This window comes from Parus major, chromosome 4A (assembly GCF_001522545.3).
Source record: "Parus major isolate Abel chromosome 4A, Parus_major1.1, whole genome shotgun sequence".
Lineage (NCBI taxonomy): Eukaryota > Metazoa > Chordata > Aves > Passeriformes > Paridae > Parus > Parus major.
Window position 1 is genome coordinate 12,310,218 of NC_031772.1, and position 16,600 is coordinate 12,326,817.

Genomic DNA, 16,600 nt, shown 5'->3' on the forward strand with positions numbered 1-16,600 from the left:
GCAGCACCTGGTTGTTATCCCTGTCATCAGTGCACAGTGCCATGGGACATTTACAGACCTGCAGGAAGAGGCCATGACACACGTTTTCAATGTTTTGAGATGCAGATGGTGTCCTTACACAAAGGAGTGGTGGATGCACATATTTGAAGGCAGCAAATTCCCAAGTGGTGCAGCTGACCACTTTGTCTTGGAGCTTCCCAGGCTGCCCCCTCCAAGACACCCCATCACAAAACCATTTCTTCTCAAAAGCAGCTCCTGCTTTATACCTTTACCTTTCCAAAATGCATACTTATGTCATCTTCCATTCCCAGCCACAGCCATGTGCTCTCTCCTCTACTAACTCTGTGCACATGCAACCTGTGCTGCTGATGCTGCTTTCGGCAGTGCCACAGCATCCACTGCAGCTTCCGCGCCCCAGGGCAGAGGCAGCTGCACAGAGCTCACCTTTAAGAACTGAGGCATGACAAGACGAACAGTCGCTACCAGGCAAATCTGCTCCTCTGTGGCTGACCTGAAAGCTCGTGCAATAGCTGACTCAAAGCCGTTACAGGAAGGTGTAGGCACTAGAAACAACCAGACAATTTATTTAAGAAGAAAAGGAAGGAGAGCTTTCTTCTCATGTTGAGACAGGTACAGCAACTGATGAAATCCAAGCAACAAACTCCTCCTACCCACAGGGTGATGCCACACTGATCCACACTGATTTTATTTAAAAAAAAAATTTAATTTTATTTAAAGCACAACACTTTAGGTTCCAATTTTCACAGCTGTAATCACGTACCCCACTTTGTAAGACAGCTCTGAGCAGCTCACAGTGTGCAGCTGCAGTCTCCTTGTCAGCCTTTCTCTAGGCAAACATTTGCAAGATTCAGGATTTTACAGGCACCTCAAAGTACTTAATCTCTGCAAAGTGTTGTTTCACTGCCACAAGTGAAACAGAATACCATATTTTACTGGCTATTTGAAGAAGTGGGCTGCTTTACAATTAGCAGTTGGTCAGAGAGGCATTTTCAGTCTGATATCAGCTTTAGGCACAACATGCAGGAGAGTGCACTCTTCTAAACAACAGACTCACCACCACTTTTGTATGAAAAATATATCCAATGTATGCACAGCTCATTCCATCCCTGACAATTACGGGGCATTTTCAGCAGAAACAGAGCCTTTAAGATGCTACAGATCAAGACAATTTAAAGAAGACAGGCAGAGAGGCAAAGATAGGCTGGAACAGTAACTTACCATCAGTAAAATATTTAAAATCCACTACAAATTTCACATATTCGTACATCAGGGGTTCATTTGGATCTAAGCTGCCTCTTGCTAAATGGCAACAAAACTCTATTTGTTTTTCTGCTGAAATGCAAGAGAGGGAGACACAGACAATGTTATTAGAAGTTTGCACTTTAGCTAGCTCACACACTTAATTTATCTACCAACCCTGTTGCTGTAGTATCTGAGCACACCCTGCTGGGAAACTTCTGATACCCAGAAGCAAATATGTAACTACTAGGAGCAATTATCAGCTGTTTCTGCTTAAGAAAATGTATTCTCACCCTTTTTTCTTGTCTTTGCAGTCACCTCAGTAAACTGAGTGTGAAGCCCTAGCTGTACTGGTCAGCAGGATTTTCCCCTGACTTTGTGAATGTAGGATTTCATGCAAAGCAGTTACATGGTACTGCAGTATTCTGCTCTGGCACTGCTCAGCAGAACCTAGACCCATAGAGCACTGAACCCTAAGCCTTTCCATTTACAGTGAAGGGCACTGTGCCAAGCTCTAATCCAGTTTTCTGCCCCAAGTCTGAACTCTACAGATTAGACCACACAGCCTTCAGCCAGAGGGAAACGACTCCCCGGGCAGAGCATCATCAGGCTGCTTAGAGCATCATCAGGCTGCTCAGAGCATCATCAGGCTGCTCAGCTCCCACTGATGCTTATGGGGCAGCAGGGAGGGAAGCCCAATGCTCGGTGGCCTTGCCAAACCCACTGGGAAGTGGGTTGGGGCTCAGCACAGGCTTAATGAAACACAGGTGCTGGGAAGATGCTGCTGCCTGCTCTGGTCCTGGGGACATTTTCTGTGGGAAAGGGATATGGGGCGGCAACCAGCAGTACAAATCCAGACGGACTGTTCAGACAGAAAGGCTGTTGCTTAAGTTACATTAGGGCTTCTCTTGTATCCTGAGACATGCAACCTTACGGAATAACAGCGCTGCCAAAACTGTTTGGGATTTCTCCAAACTTTTTTCCCTTGAGCCCTCACTCCTTTCTCAGGCTTAGTCTAGCATCCCACCTGGAGAAAAGCACCTACCATCCAAGGGGCAAAGCAGATGGCAAAACAAAGACTGTCCTAATCAAAGAGCAAGTACTGGGAGCACATAGGATTATTAGACGTGATGCACTAAGACCCACAAATGAATCAAAACAGAAGTGGCAGGCAAGAGCATTAAACAGCTGGAGAGCTCTGTACAGACTTCCCCGAGAGCTGTTTGCTTTTGGCAAACTTCTCTAACTGACAGACAAGAGCAGAGCTTACCATTTAGAAAATCAGCTGCAACAGGATCTGTCATGAGCACATGTGGAGAAAGGAGCTTGTACACCTCACTCTGCTCCCCCTCAGGCAGAAAGTTTAATATATTTTGGTCCACCAAATCTGACTGATACAAAAGAATGCTTTGTCATGTTCAGCAGTACATGTTCAGCCTGACACAACCACATGCCTTTTCATCCCTCAGCATCCCTCAGCTGCCGGTCTGGCATGAATGCCTAAGACAAAGAAGCCTAGCCAATCTGCAGACAGATCTAGGGCAGAATATTACCTTCAGACTATTTTACCCCAGGATTACTATCTATTTGCAAAAGATTTAATGATTCCCAGAGGTTGCCCTTCAGTTCAGACAGTTATTGGCTGGAAAAGAAATCCTGGTACAACAGGAATATACCATGATGAGAAGTGAAATATTTTTTTTTGAAAGCATGACACAGAAGAGGGAGAGAGCTCCTCCTTACATCCTCCATTTGTCTTCAGGTTAAACATCTGGCAAAATCAGCTTGATCTGTAAGTGATTCAGTGCTCATCAACCCACATATCCTGACTAAAGCAGTTCTACCAAAATGTCAGCACAGATTTGTTCTTTGCACACGTAACATTCAGGTAACTGTGTGCTCAAATTTGCCCTCATATAGAGCCACCTTGGTGCTTTGTGCTTGGCACAAAATAAAGAGAAAAATGTTTTTGAGGGGCCAAGATGAAATTTCTGCACCTGACAACTAACTGGTTTCTAGAAGTTCTCCCAGAAAACCCTGAGGCCACACATTTGTTACTAAAGACTATGAGCTCAAAGTAGAAAAATCCAGTGTCATTTGAAGAGCATAGATTCAGTTCTTAGATAATATTTACATTATCTAAGAAGAGCTTCAGCATGGATTCACAACCATAAGATTCTCTATTAACCTGCTGGGGCAAACACCTCCCAGATCTTTAGATGTATAGTCAGGTGATGAGCTATAAATACCGTGATTTTACATAGTTGAGGTTTTTTAAAGCTAACTCATAGACCTTGGGAGAGAGTCAGTTATTCACAGGAACTTGAGAAACTCCACAAGAGTTTGTTGGCTGACTCCCACCCGCAGTCAGTTGCCTCTTTGGTTGGATCCTGCACTGACTGATTTACATTAAGGAGGGAAATGAGCCTTCAATGTATTGCATGGTCAGAACTTACCGGCAAGTGTCCTAGCAGAGATGAAACACTATCAGATACATAAATAATAATCCCATCAGTGGTAAGAGCAATGAGAAAGCCATCTAGTGCCTAATGATAATAGGCAGAAAAAAAAAAAAAGAAGAAAAACAAAATTATGCAAGGGAAAAACTTACAATATTTTAGACTAATTGATTCTTTAGTGACGCTTCTACAGCTTAAACCTAGCAGAAATGAATCAAAGAAATGACAGTTCAATGTGGAAAAGTAAAAATTACACATGCTGTCTAATTCAACATTCTTTTTATATTCTTATTTTCTCATTCTCATTATTATTAAATTTACTTGTATTTTTCACCCAGTGAAATTTAACATCAAGTAAGACAGTGATGCTTAGAATTTCAACACCCACACAATCTTACTGACTTCAGTCACTTTATTATGTGTTCTGAATTACACAATAGTTAACAAACTTGGTGCATAAGGAGATGTTACAGCAAATCCAGCACAGATGAATGGATAAGCAGGGACAGAAAAATTATACAATTATGTATTTTTAGTAGTTTATGGACAATATGCAGAAGTTCTAAAGCCTTATTTATTTTGCTTAAAACACTGATTTGTAAGGCGAGTGACAAAACAATTTTAAGGTTTGATTTGCTTCCCCTTTCTCATTTGCAGTGGTTTCCATTCCAGAGTTAAAGCTCTCTGTCCCTTTTAAGTCACTGCCTGTGCTTTTCTCCTTGGATGTTGTGTTCTCCCTGTCCTTCACAATATCTCCTTGTACTGTTTACCCAGCATCCATCCTTATTCTTCTCTAACATCAATATCTGGGAGGTTTAATAGGTGGTCAGCACTGTGTACAAAGCCAGCTCTTCTAAAGACACTGTTAGGCTGTTCTACAGTTTAGCAGGGAGCCAAAAATGCTATATTCACCATCTCCCCCACCTCACTTCCAGACTTCTTTTGCTCAGATTGAGTCCTCTCTGGGAAAAACCCACTGATTTTAAGTAAACTGTTTAATGGCCTACCAGAATCCAGCAAGCCAGGAGTTATTACAGGGCTTGCTGTCCCCTATCACTTCCAGTCTAAGGGGGGAATTTGTTTTGATTCAGCTGGAACAAGCTAGCTTGTTTGGCAAGAGAGATTCCAAGAAAGAATGAACAGACTTTTCCAGAGAGGTGAGTCATGACATCCTGATGAAAAGGAATAACTAAGACACAGCAGCACCTCCCAGCTCAGCCCAGCATACACCCTTATTTTGGTGGGGCAAAGAGCAGCAGCTGCCCACGCAGGGTAGGAGATGTCCCTGCCAGAGGAGCATGCAGCACAAACCCAGAGCCACATTCTTAAAAGGGGAGAAATGTAGGCTTGGGGGATGTTTCTAGATTGGTAAAGCATTTTAGAGGTGGGAGTATAGGAGCTGTTTTCCTGACTGCACTTAAAGGCAATTCAAGCAGAAAAGGCAGCACTCCCATCAAGAGGACAGCAGTGCACAGCCGCTGCAAAGACAGCACAAGCAGTGCTTCCTGGCTAATGTGATATGGGAGGAAGAGAGCTGCTCTGCTTTTTTAAGGTCCTTTCAAATTTTTTTCTAAAAAAAGCCAGCTCTAGTGGCTATTCTGAGAAAAGGAAATAGTTTTTTTCTTCTCTCACCAGGCCAAATCACCCTTCATTCCCAAACGAAAAGCCATTTACCTTTAAGGGGAAGCAATCTTACGTTTAATTCTGTGTCAGCAAAGCATTTAGTACAACATTGTTCTCTGTCAGGTTTGTACTGTATATGCCAGCAGAGTAGAAATCATTAATATCAGGACCTACAGGTGAAAAAGAACTGTATATCCCTGAACTACTCTACTGAACTGATTATTTCTCACTAATCTATTTAATTTCTTCTTACCTCTAACATCAACTGAGTGAACTCCTCGTTGCTAAGAAATGAAGGCTTCCAGTCTTGTCTAATCTGACAGGCTTCTGTCTGTGCTGTGATTTCTTAAAGAGAAAATGTCAAAAAAGCAACATGACTCATGCTACTTGAATTTTTTTCAAGTAACACTAGATATCTTTAAAGAGGCTGTTAGAGGAATCATCCTCATCTTCACATAAAGCCTTCTTACATGTAACAGACATTTTCCATGCCATCATGATACAAATACATTAGAAATCAAGAAAGGGAAATGGAGACATTTTAGGTATCCTGAAGATAACCTTAAAAAATTAACATCAAAGGCTAATTTTACATTAGTAGAGCATCCCTGTGAGCAAAGGGTATCTGCAATTCTGTAGCTGTTTCTTTCAATTCTGGAGCTCTTTCACAAGCTGCTCTTATGAGTTCCCAGGTAGCAGGACAGGTTTATAATCTCCTAATCCAAGAGACCTAGGAAGATGGCATAGAATCCCCTCTCCCCTGACTTTTGCAATGGGTGCTGTTCCTCAGCTGTTCCCTCCTCATGTTCTGATTGAGAGTGCACAAAGCAGGCCAGAGTATGTGGAGGCCAGTGAGGGTAATGAGATATCCACAGTAAAAAGCATACAGCACTGCAACTTTTCAAATCTATGTTTAACTGGTCAGCAGTGTATTCAGCTCTAGCCCATCTCCTGAGGCCAACGACTGTGCCTTATTCTGCCCCTCACTTAAGCTCATATGAGTGGCTAAGATGCTTGGGAAAAAGAGTTTGCATTTTCTGAGTGGAAACCGGCTGCTGGGCAGATGCAGAGCCAGGACCCTCCAGTACCTTTCTGTTTCTGTAGGAAGTCGATGGTCCTCTGCAGTATTGTGGACTTGTCCATCTTGAGAGGGTGGCCGTGGCCCTGCAGCATTGTGCAAAGCTCTTTAATGAGGACATTGAACTGGTCTCTCCTCTTCTTCTCAGATTTGTTGCGTGATGCCCTGGGCAACAAAAACATAAATACCCCTATGCAGAATGAAGGACCTAAAGCAAAACCAGAGTGAGGTCATCTACCCTGCCCCACTAAAACACTTTAAATACAAGAATCTAAACTCTGCTGGGAATGTTTATTTGTTTAAAACTGGGCTTGCACACAAGGATTTTGCTGGTACTTAGAGCCCTGTAGCAAGACTGAACTCACTGGCATCAAGGAACACCTGGAGATAAAACATATTTGGGTTCATTTGGGAAAAACCATAGCCTTACATAAATTTCAGCAGCAGTTCCCACTGTTTCAAAAGCAGTGATAGTGAAGGTGCTATGAGAGAAATTCCTCCAGTAAAAGAAAAGTATGTTCATGCATATTCATGTTTTGTTTACTTAATTATTATGAACTTTTGTTTTACAGTTAGTACACGCACACATAAATGTCAAAATGTGAAGAATTTCTCTGATTTTTACTTGCAAAAGGAGCTCAACAAGAGACAGCGCTGTGCAGAGGCAATTGAACTGCAGAATAAAATCTTGTATGTCATCTTGAAAATCTACTGCTGTGATATATGAAACTGGGAATGTTAAGAGTCTGTCTGTAGAACTACAACTAGTTTTCAGCCCACAAATTAAGAATATTTAATAGGCTTTCCCCCTCCATTAAAAACAATAAAGGAGAAAGCAAATCCATTCAGTTTCTTCCAAAGTGTACTTTTCAGTGCTCATATCTGAAATAACGTTTTTCATACAACCTCTTCCAGTAGTAATTAATTTGCTTTACAAGTGTATTCATGATGATACATACTTCCTGTGATCTAGACTGAGGGTGGTATGCAGAAAGCATTTCAAATCATATTCAGGTTGGCATTTGGATGTTTTCTGATCCAGCATTAATGTTCACAGCCATCTCTGTTTTGGCACTTGAGTACAATGACTAAACAGAACTGAGCCAAGTGCTTCTCTGACAGGAGACTAACTCAGACCTGTGTTAAAGCAGGACTGCTATGGGAACTCTACCCCAGGTGGATAGTACTGCTTGATGCCAATAAGATCACCGGTCAGGAATCCTACTTCAAGATAATAAATAGCCATGGGATAGCATGAGATCCTGAGGGCACAGCAATATAATTTAAGGACCACTCAGCCAAATAACCCATTGTAGGGGTAACCAAACTCTGTGACAAGCCTGAATGGTGACTTAAATTATGCTGCTTGTGGTCAGCTATACACAACCTATAAACTGTGGAGTTTTGCCTCTAACATCAGTGGGATCAAGTTCATCATCAAGCACTGGACAACACAGCATTTACAATTCTCCTCCAGAAGTGCATCCTGTCATACCTCTTTGCCCTGTCCTTCTCATCTTCATCCATCAGTTCGTTTACACAACACAGGGCTCTGCAAGAAAAAGACAGAAGTACTTACTGAGACATATTCCCTGATCTTGCTAGGAATGTCAAAAGATGGAGTGTAGTGGTTTATACTTAAAGACTTCCTGGATGTTTCAATCATCCCTTTCCCAAATTCTACTCTTTCTTTCCTTGCAAGGTATGTCTTTCCTTGCTTGTTCATGAGAAGTGAGAACTCAGCTACATGCCCAAACATCCAGCTACGATAACAGGGCTTTAAAGGGAAAGAGCTTAAAGCTAGCAGTCCCTCACCCTGCCTTTGTCCTGCCCTCTGAACCAGGATAGGGAATCCTATTGAAGCACCCATCTCTGAACAGAAATCACCAACTTCCTGGCAAATGCAAGAGCAAAAAAGAGAGAAATCTGACCTGGTGACTGCACCAGGCAGCACCACAGCTGCTCCTGTTCTGGGAAAACAGATAGGTTACTGGTTGATTTCAATCACTGCCCACCCTGCTTGAAACATATCTGAGATTTCTTTTCCAATGGAAAGACATAAGAGAAAGAAAGAAACTGTTCTAATCCCCCAAAGGATTATTATTAGGCAACAGCAGCATATTATCAGGATATTTAAGACATGATTTGATAGACAGGTTCATCCAGAACATCCTGCAGCCAATGACTGCTGCTTGCACTGGTGGACTTCTCCCACATCATCTGAGCTGTGTCCTGGGATTCACAGCCAAGGCTTCAATTTAAAATATCCTCACCTGGCACTAACCAGGGAAGAACAGTTGGCAACAACTCCCAGTAAGGACACAGTACTCTCAAGCCCTATTAAATGATGGAAAATTCAACACAAGGGTAACTTCTTTGCTGGTGCCTTGCTTTCTGTGACTCAGATGGGCTGAGTCTGAGGGGCAGAAAGCCAGGGAGGTGTAGGTGAGGCAGCTGCTGTCACCACACCATGATGCCTGGGACAGCTCTGCTGGATTGCATCCCCTCAGACACTTCCAAAGACAAAATCACACCCACCCCCATAATTAGAACCAATCTGCCCCTATCTCTGGTGAGCACTTTCCCTGCAAAACACCCCATGCTGTCCAGAACTCAAGGGACATTTTTCCATTGGTACATCCAAAAGATTTTCTCTGTTAGAGACTACTCCAAGCTCAAACAACTTGGTCGCTATGAAAATAACACAAAACAGAACCACCTGCAATTGTCAGGAAGTAAAAGATGCTCCTCATAGCAATAGCTACAAAATTTTATCCTTCTGTCCCTGCTCCAGGACAAGGATCTCCCTTGCTGCAGATGACCTGGGCAAAAGAAACTGTATGAATTCTTTTGTTATGAATGCACTCCATAGAGAGGGAGTGATTCTCACTGCCTGAGTCACCACAAGCTACAAGCCAAATTAGAAATTACCTGTTCTATTCCTCAGATTCATCAGTCCAGACTGACAGAGTGGGATTAGCACTTCTTATCACCATGTAAATAAGACGGAGAAAAATTAATCCTGGAAGGAAAAGCAAGTCCAGTTAAAACACAGTTGCAGGCAAGACTTAGCCTAGACAGCTGCAGTCACTTCAAGCTGAGAAAAGTCTACCACCACAAATTAGAAGCATTCTCAAGTATGACTGATGAAAGCTCAGCAAAGCCTCCAGTAATGGGAGCTGGACTAAGTTCTTGGCCTCCTGGCTCTGTGGGTACCACCTACTGCCATAGAAGCAGCCTGGGAAGGCCAATGTGACCTCTTCTGTCCAAAAAGCTGTGCGATCCAGCACGGTGGCAGAATGGCCCTACTGGCTTGGAGCCACTGAGGATCAGCTGGAGTTCTTCCAAGGTATGACATTTTACCTGATGTGCTGTGAAAATCAGAAGTATGACCTGTACCTCATCTATCAAATTTTGCAGCCAAAACCTCCTTCAAGACAAACATGATCAGCAAAAGTCAGCACAAGCCACAATCACCCACCTGTGAATGGACTCAAGGCCTCCCCTTAATACTTCCTACTCATGGGACACACAAAATCTAGAGAAAATATCATGTTAACTCCTGGCACCTTCAGTGAAGCTGCAACTGGAAACAGCAACGGTGTAGCAAACTTAAACTCAGTAGATATGCTATGTCTCTATTCTCACAGCGGTGGAATCGTGGTCAAGAGATATGCTTTTATTCCAGTTCAAAAGGAGCATGTGATCTTATTTGTTACGCTGTTGAGCTGAGGCTCTTACCACTGCTGCTCATCCCTCAGTACTGTTCTATCAAAATCACAGAGTTGTTTCTTCTCTAGAGGAATGACTTCTACAGAAGATTTAGTGACTAGGGATTTGGTGACTTTGGTTCAGAGATAAACAGGTATAAAAAAAGTATTTTTAAAGCAATGGGTTAAATTATAAAAAATGCTTGTGGATACACAGAAATATCAAAATTTTTCAGGGAATGTTCTTTGTATGAAGATTTGACCATGCAAAAATTCATCTAAAGGAAAGGATTTTTCCCAAGCTTAGAGTGCAAAGCATTATTTTATATAAAACTGTATTTTATGGAAACCCTGCCCACAGGTTGTCAAACAACTGAAAGCTCCCAAGAAGCCTGGAGGGTTTTCTGCCTCATTAGAATGGTTAGCCTCCCACCCAGCTGGAATAGCAGCAAGCTTACAGAAGCTGTTTGGTCACCAGGAGAGTCAACAATCCAGATAATGCTAACTGAGCCTAAACTGGAAAATGAAGCCTTGATTCTCCAGTCTCCAGAAGGAGCTGTCCCTCTGCTGCAGTACAGCAGATGTGAGCTGCCAGGGGCAGGGGAATGAGGCTTTCTAATGAATGTGAGCAAGGCCCTCAGCCAACACCAGACTTGGAGGAGCTCACAGAATAAATGGCTATAAAAGAATTCACAGGCCCAACCACACTGAGCAGCTTTTTGCATGATGCAGCAGGACGGTAAGCTAGAAAGTCTTAGTAGAAGACACCTAAGGACAAAATAATCTTAACTGGATTAAGCACATCAGGACTGCATTTAGCTAAGTGCTTTTTGTCTTGTTATAAGACAGATCTAAATATAGTAACCAGAATACTTAAGAATAGTTTCATAAGGGTTGTATACACTCCTCAGCCAGTTAAGGCACTTAGCACTACTGACAGCAGTATGTCTGCAGGTTAAGAGTATTTTAAATAGATCTAGATAGAATCTCTTTGACCTTAACTGCATTAACCAGAGGGATCAAAATTTATTTCTTGCCTCCTGAAAATCTCCTTCTGTAACACCTTGAGAGAGGGATTCCTGAATTCTGGGGGCATGTAAAGGGGAAACTTGTCAGTGCTGCTGGCATTGTTTCTCATCCCACCTACAACAGGTGAGGATCAGCTTTCTCACAAAGCAATGTACATCCATCATTGCTTAATGTCCTCTGTAAAGAGAAATTATTTTTTTCTTCCTTTGTACAGGAAGTCTCAGAAACCATTCATAGCATTTTAAGTGTACATTATATTTCAAACTTTTCAAATATCAGAGTATTTGAAGTTGCTTCCAGGGTTATGGAAAGGGCAATGTAGCTAAATGACAAACGGACTTCACAGAAAACAACTAATAGTTAAAGCATTATTTCATGTTATCTGCTATATTCTGGTACATTTTTTACTAAAGAGAGAACGGCAGAAGGAACTTTCTGTTTTGAAGAACCATCTGTCTTCAGAAGCTATCTAAAACTGCAAACCCGTGAGTAAAGAAAATGTTTATTTATTGACTTGCTTCAAACCATCAAAATATTAACATTACCTTAGGATAATTCTTAATGGAACAGTCAGAATTGTGTCCCGAAACCAACAGATCCTATGAATGTTTCATTATAGATTAAATTTTAATTATTTGGTTATGTCACTCATGGCAAGGAAAAGATATTTCTATGAGAGATTCTGCCCATTTCTTTGTGATCAGCAATGAATAAAGCCTTCATCCGTCACCTAAAAATGTCCCTGAATCCAGATGATTTGATTGCTTTTCCCAGCTATAACAACTGGTCTAATGGAAAACATTCTCTATGCATAAAAACTTTGTTTTCTTGTATTTAAGTTTTCAAAGAATTTTGCACTAAAGTAACATATGGCAGTTAGGGAGTCTTCACATCTATACTGTAGATATACATAAATCTATACCAGAAGCATATATAAAATATGTAACATTTTAATTATGGAAATGTGCTGTGCTAATAATTTCTACAGACTTCGCATACAATGAAGTCATCAGAGAGCCCTCAATTACAAGATGCAGCACTTTGTGGCACAATGCAGTCACAAATAAGAGAGATAATGAATTCTCCAGCAATATGATTTATATGTCAGTATGCCTATGTTTCATTATTCTTGAGGCAACAAGAGGGCATGACTGTGGTTGGCAGCAAAACAGCTTATTTCATTTTTAGAGGCAGAACGTAACCTCTTCAGTTAAGTGCTGCTGGTTCAACTACAAGATGCTTATGTAAATGGCATTTGAAAAACCAAACAGTGTAGCTGAATCTCTATGGTTGTTTAGCACAGGAAGGATCAGCATCTCTGCTCATGCCCAGCAGCCCTGAAGTCCAAGCCCTGGTGCCGGTGCTGTGCCACTCACCCTGTACTCCCAGCCATCCTCCTGTCACACAGAGACAGATGTTTTCCCCAGTGTCACAGCGAGTGGGCCAGAGCAGCAGCAGCTCGGCACAGCTGTGGCATTCCCATCTGCCAGAGCACCCCACAGGGCATCTCACCACTACTGTGTCACAGCCCAACATGAAGGTATCACACAGAAACACAAAGGCTAAACCAGGTGTAGCAAAGGAGTTGCATATCTGTGTTATTTGATCTGCTTGTTTTTTTCTACCTCTATCTCACCCTCTCCTTTCCTAGACATGCCTTGCCTTCTGTTGTTCTTCATTCTTTTCTGCCCTTCCCTCACTTAACCCTTCGTACTTAATATCCACTGGATCAAATTTTAGAGAATTGGATCTCTCTTGAACATGGTTTTCTCCGTCTTGTTTCTTATACCACCTGCCTTCATCTTTCTATTGCTTTTTCTTCTCCATGTTCTTCACTTTCCTCTTCTCAAAATAGAAAAAATGTACTTTGACTTTTGACTGTGGGAACTCGGCTTGCCCAGGTCTGAGGCAGACATGACTGCCAGGTTCTCTTTAAGGACACAATGCCTAAGGAATCATGCTGGTGGGGAGCTCATGGTTTTTGGCTCCCATGACACCTTGGTCCAGCTTCAGGAGCACTGTGTCCTGTCCTGCCTGACAGCTCCAAATCCCAGTTTTAGACCCTCTTTAGGGGAACTGGGATCTCCCTCAGGTCAGTGGTAGAGCTGTGCAGCTCCAAGCTTTACAGAACACCACTCTACATCCACAGGCTGAGGGACATGATCCAGGCATAGCACACCCATCCACAGCAGCAACACACTCTGGAATTCTTTTGGGGTATTGTGACTGTACCTGTACTTTCATACACCATCTTTGTTTGCTAGAACGTGGATGATGGTGGTCAGTAGGGGAGGGAACCAAATGTTCTGTGTTTCCCCTTTGTTAACCTGACAGAAGTGGACTTCTTGTGCTACTAATTGTAACTGTTGCATCTCAGCACACTCACTTATCTACAGCATAATCTCCCCCGGTTTATTGAGCTCTAAATTTAGCTTGTTACCTGTGACAAATTTATGACTACATTCATTATAGCGATAACAGCTACAGACAGAAGCTAAAAAGTGTCAGGATCATACAAAACAATTACACTCTTAAAAAGGCTGTAAGAGAACACTGATTCAACACAAAAGTGAAATGAAAGATACAGGCAGAAACAATGGTGATGTGTTAGGCTTTTTTTGTTTTTGTTTGAGGTTTTTGTTTGTTTTTTGTTTGTTTGGTTAGTTTTTTGTTTGTATGTTTTTTCTAACCAATATATGGTGCTTCTGAAAAAAGAAAGGCAGAAAAGGATTAAAAACTAACAGATACTTGAAAAGAAAATATGATTACTACCACATTTTGTTCCCTAGGATTTTTATCAGATGCTGGAGAAAATACCTGGCCAAGTTTGCTCTGTTCTAGCAAATTGCTGAACTTTGCATAGTAAAAATACAACACTGTATAATATTATTCTGGGGACAATAATATAATAAACTCTGGGGTTTCTGTAACAAGAAGAGCATGCATCTAACTAATTCTACTGATTTGTCTAATGGCCCCTTAAAATTCCCAAAGCATGGCAAAAAGCAGAATGCTGATTCACAATCCTAAGATATATAAAACTGTACTTTTGGCACAAGAAGGGTAGGAAAAGAATGCATATGCAAATAGTATTTCTTCTGCAGTCTTGGGTGAATACCCATTTTCATTTCTTGTCATTCGATTACTATAGTAAAGGTAAATAAATGTGTGTTGTAGTATGAAATGAAGATATCCCACCTATAAACAATTCTTTACCATACCTGACTCAAACAAAGAGCCAAATAATCCTCAAATAATAACATGACTTGCCCTTATGTAGGATGAGAGCAAAGGTAGTTGTTTACAGTCAATACTTCAGCACCAGTTGAGATTTTATGTTTTCAGGGGACTACTTCCAGGAAAGGTACATAGTGCTAAAGAGAAGGCAGGAATATTGAAAGTGAATGGTGAAAAGTCTTTTGGACAGAATGTTCTCCGAAACTTTCAGCCCTTAAAGCTCTGTTTCTGGATGATCCAATCCGCACATCCAAATGCATGTGTGTGGGGGTGAGTGCATAAACACATATTTTATCTCAGAGCAATTTGCAAAAAAATACCAAGAGCAATTTCTACCAGGAAAGCAGTGGTGACATTCAGGATGACACCTGCAGTGCTCATCTCCTGATGTTGGGAGTTAAGTAACCATTGCTGCTAGGTGCATGGGAAGGGAAGTGAGCAGAGAGCCCTTACTCCTGCCTCAGGCCACTTCCTATCATATTCCCTTCTCTGGCAAATCACAAAGGAGTGAGGGAGGTGGGAAGGTTAACCCAATAAAATTCAGCAATGAAAACAGTGACTTAACAAGCTAAAAAACTTCCTCCCAAGGTATTGACTCTCCAGCTTAAAAAATTTGAGCACCATCTGATCATAAACCTGGTGTTGAAATTCTGTCTCACTTCAGGGTTTCATTCAGAAGAGTTTTAACACTTTAGAGCCAACCAGCAAGGGACAGTTTTAAAATAAACCAGCACTCTACTCTGTCGGCAGTGTTATCTTCTGCAGAACTGCCTGTGAAGCTGGTGTTGGGCACTCTGACCCCTCCTGCTCCATTTTCAGGGATTGACAGCTTGGAGCAGGGATCACCAGACTCCCTGGTAGGTGCTATGCATTATTCCCACCAAGAGGAGACAGCTCACATCAACTGCATTGGTGGCATTAAGTGAGGTCATTGGGTCCTTTTTTGGCTTTGGATTTCATTTTGGCTACAAGGTAGGTATAAGGACAAACACATCAAAGCTGCCTGTTTGGATGCATCACCCTGAAATCCCTCTTGTAATTCCTCCTCTATTTACTACAGGTGAAACTCAGCCTAAGCAGAGAGCTACATAAAGTCTATGTGTCATTAAACTGCTTACTTTTATGCCTTGAGCTCTCCCTGCACACAGAATAAATGTAACCATTAGATAGCAAAGAAAATCAGTGATCTAATTAAACTAAATACATCTCTTCTACTTTTCTGAGTAAGAGAACATCCCCAGCAACTACGAGTTCATTTTAAGAGGCAATAGTAGCGTTCATGTCCTTAGCTATTCTCTTTTTCTCTTCAAACAATAATTCTTTTGCTTTGTTTCTTGTCTTTCTCTATCTTGTATGTAAAATGCATTTCAGATATATGAGTATGGTACAGATAAGGAGATGAGAACTTGTGCTTTGTGTTTGCTTATGCTGGAGGTTGAACTCATACAACAAAAATAAAATGTGAGGCCTGAGGGGCTGCTTGCTCTGTACGCTAAAAGCAGGGGCCTTCAACTGCATCAAAAGCGGGTTCTAGGTGGTTTCAGGACCACCCTGCAGAAGTGCTCTGCTTCAGTGGGGCAAAAACACTGTGTATGACTTGGCTTCATGTTGTATCTACTCCCAGTCTGCAGGACCAGCAGATGGAAGGAGCTACTTGTGGACTGGAGGATTCTCTTTCAAAGGTATCTTCTGCCTACAAGCATTACTCCCTGGTCATCGCTCCATAAATGTGCTTCAGCTCATTTTAAAACCTGACAGCAGCCATGGTTGACACTGGAGTCAGGATGCAGCCATGAAAGTGATGTACTCGCCGCCTGTGAAAGCAGGAAGAGTCTAGCAGCTCCCAGCCCCATTCAGGAAGGGAGCTTGAGGACTTCCACTATCTAAGCAGATGTTTAGCAAAACTGTTCCACACCTGTACAACAGGTCTTCCCCTCTCTGGAATGCTCAGATTGACTGTGTATGACACAAATCAGTGTCTGTTAGAAGCACACAGCTTGCTACACCTGCATCACCTTGACTGTGATCACACCTATGTCTCTGGATCCCCCTTCCAAGAAAGGGCAATTCAGCTGCTCTTTTGCTGCTGTTGGGTACAGGTGGAAAGGCAGCTGAATGGGCTGGATGCTGCACAGTCTGTCTGCACACAGTCAGCAATCTTTGGCCTCATCATTTCTGCATTTCCTTAGATCTGCTTGGTCCTC

General features: G+C 42.0%; 1 protein-coding gene across 7 annotated transcripts in view; it reads right to left on the minus strand.

Moving 5' to 3' along the window:
* PASD1 (PAS domain containing repressor 1) overlaps positions 1-16,600 on the minus strand; it is a 51,504-nt gene that overhangs the window by 18,915 nt on the left and 15,989 nt on the right. For 5 of the 7 annotated variants that reach the window (XM_015626191.3, XM_015626194.3, XM_015626190.3 and 2 more), the window contains exons 2-9: positions 9,352-9,442; positions 7,916-7,972; positions 6,431-6,585; positions 5,596-5,687; positions 3,717-3,806; positions 2,531-2,651; positions 1,240-1,353; positions 445-563 (exon numbers count right to left, since the gene is read on the minus strand). In XM_015626191.3, coding sequence (XP_015481677.1) covers positions 445-563; positions 1,240-1,353; positions 2,531-2,651; positions 3,717-3,806; positions 5,596-5,687; positions 6,431-6,585; positions 7,916-7,947 — 723 coding nt within the window. In that variant the 5' untranslated portion in view covers positions 7,948-7,972; positions 9,352-9,442. Of the gene's footprint in view, positions 1-444; positions 564-1,239; positions 1,354-2,530; positions 2,652-3,716; positions 3,807-5,595; positions 5,688-6,430; positions 6,586-7,915; positions 7,973-9,351; positions 9,443-16,600 lie in introns of those variants that run through there. The other 2 variants (XM_015626192.3, XM_015626196.2) reach the window with 2 other exon arrangements.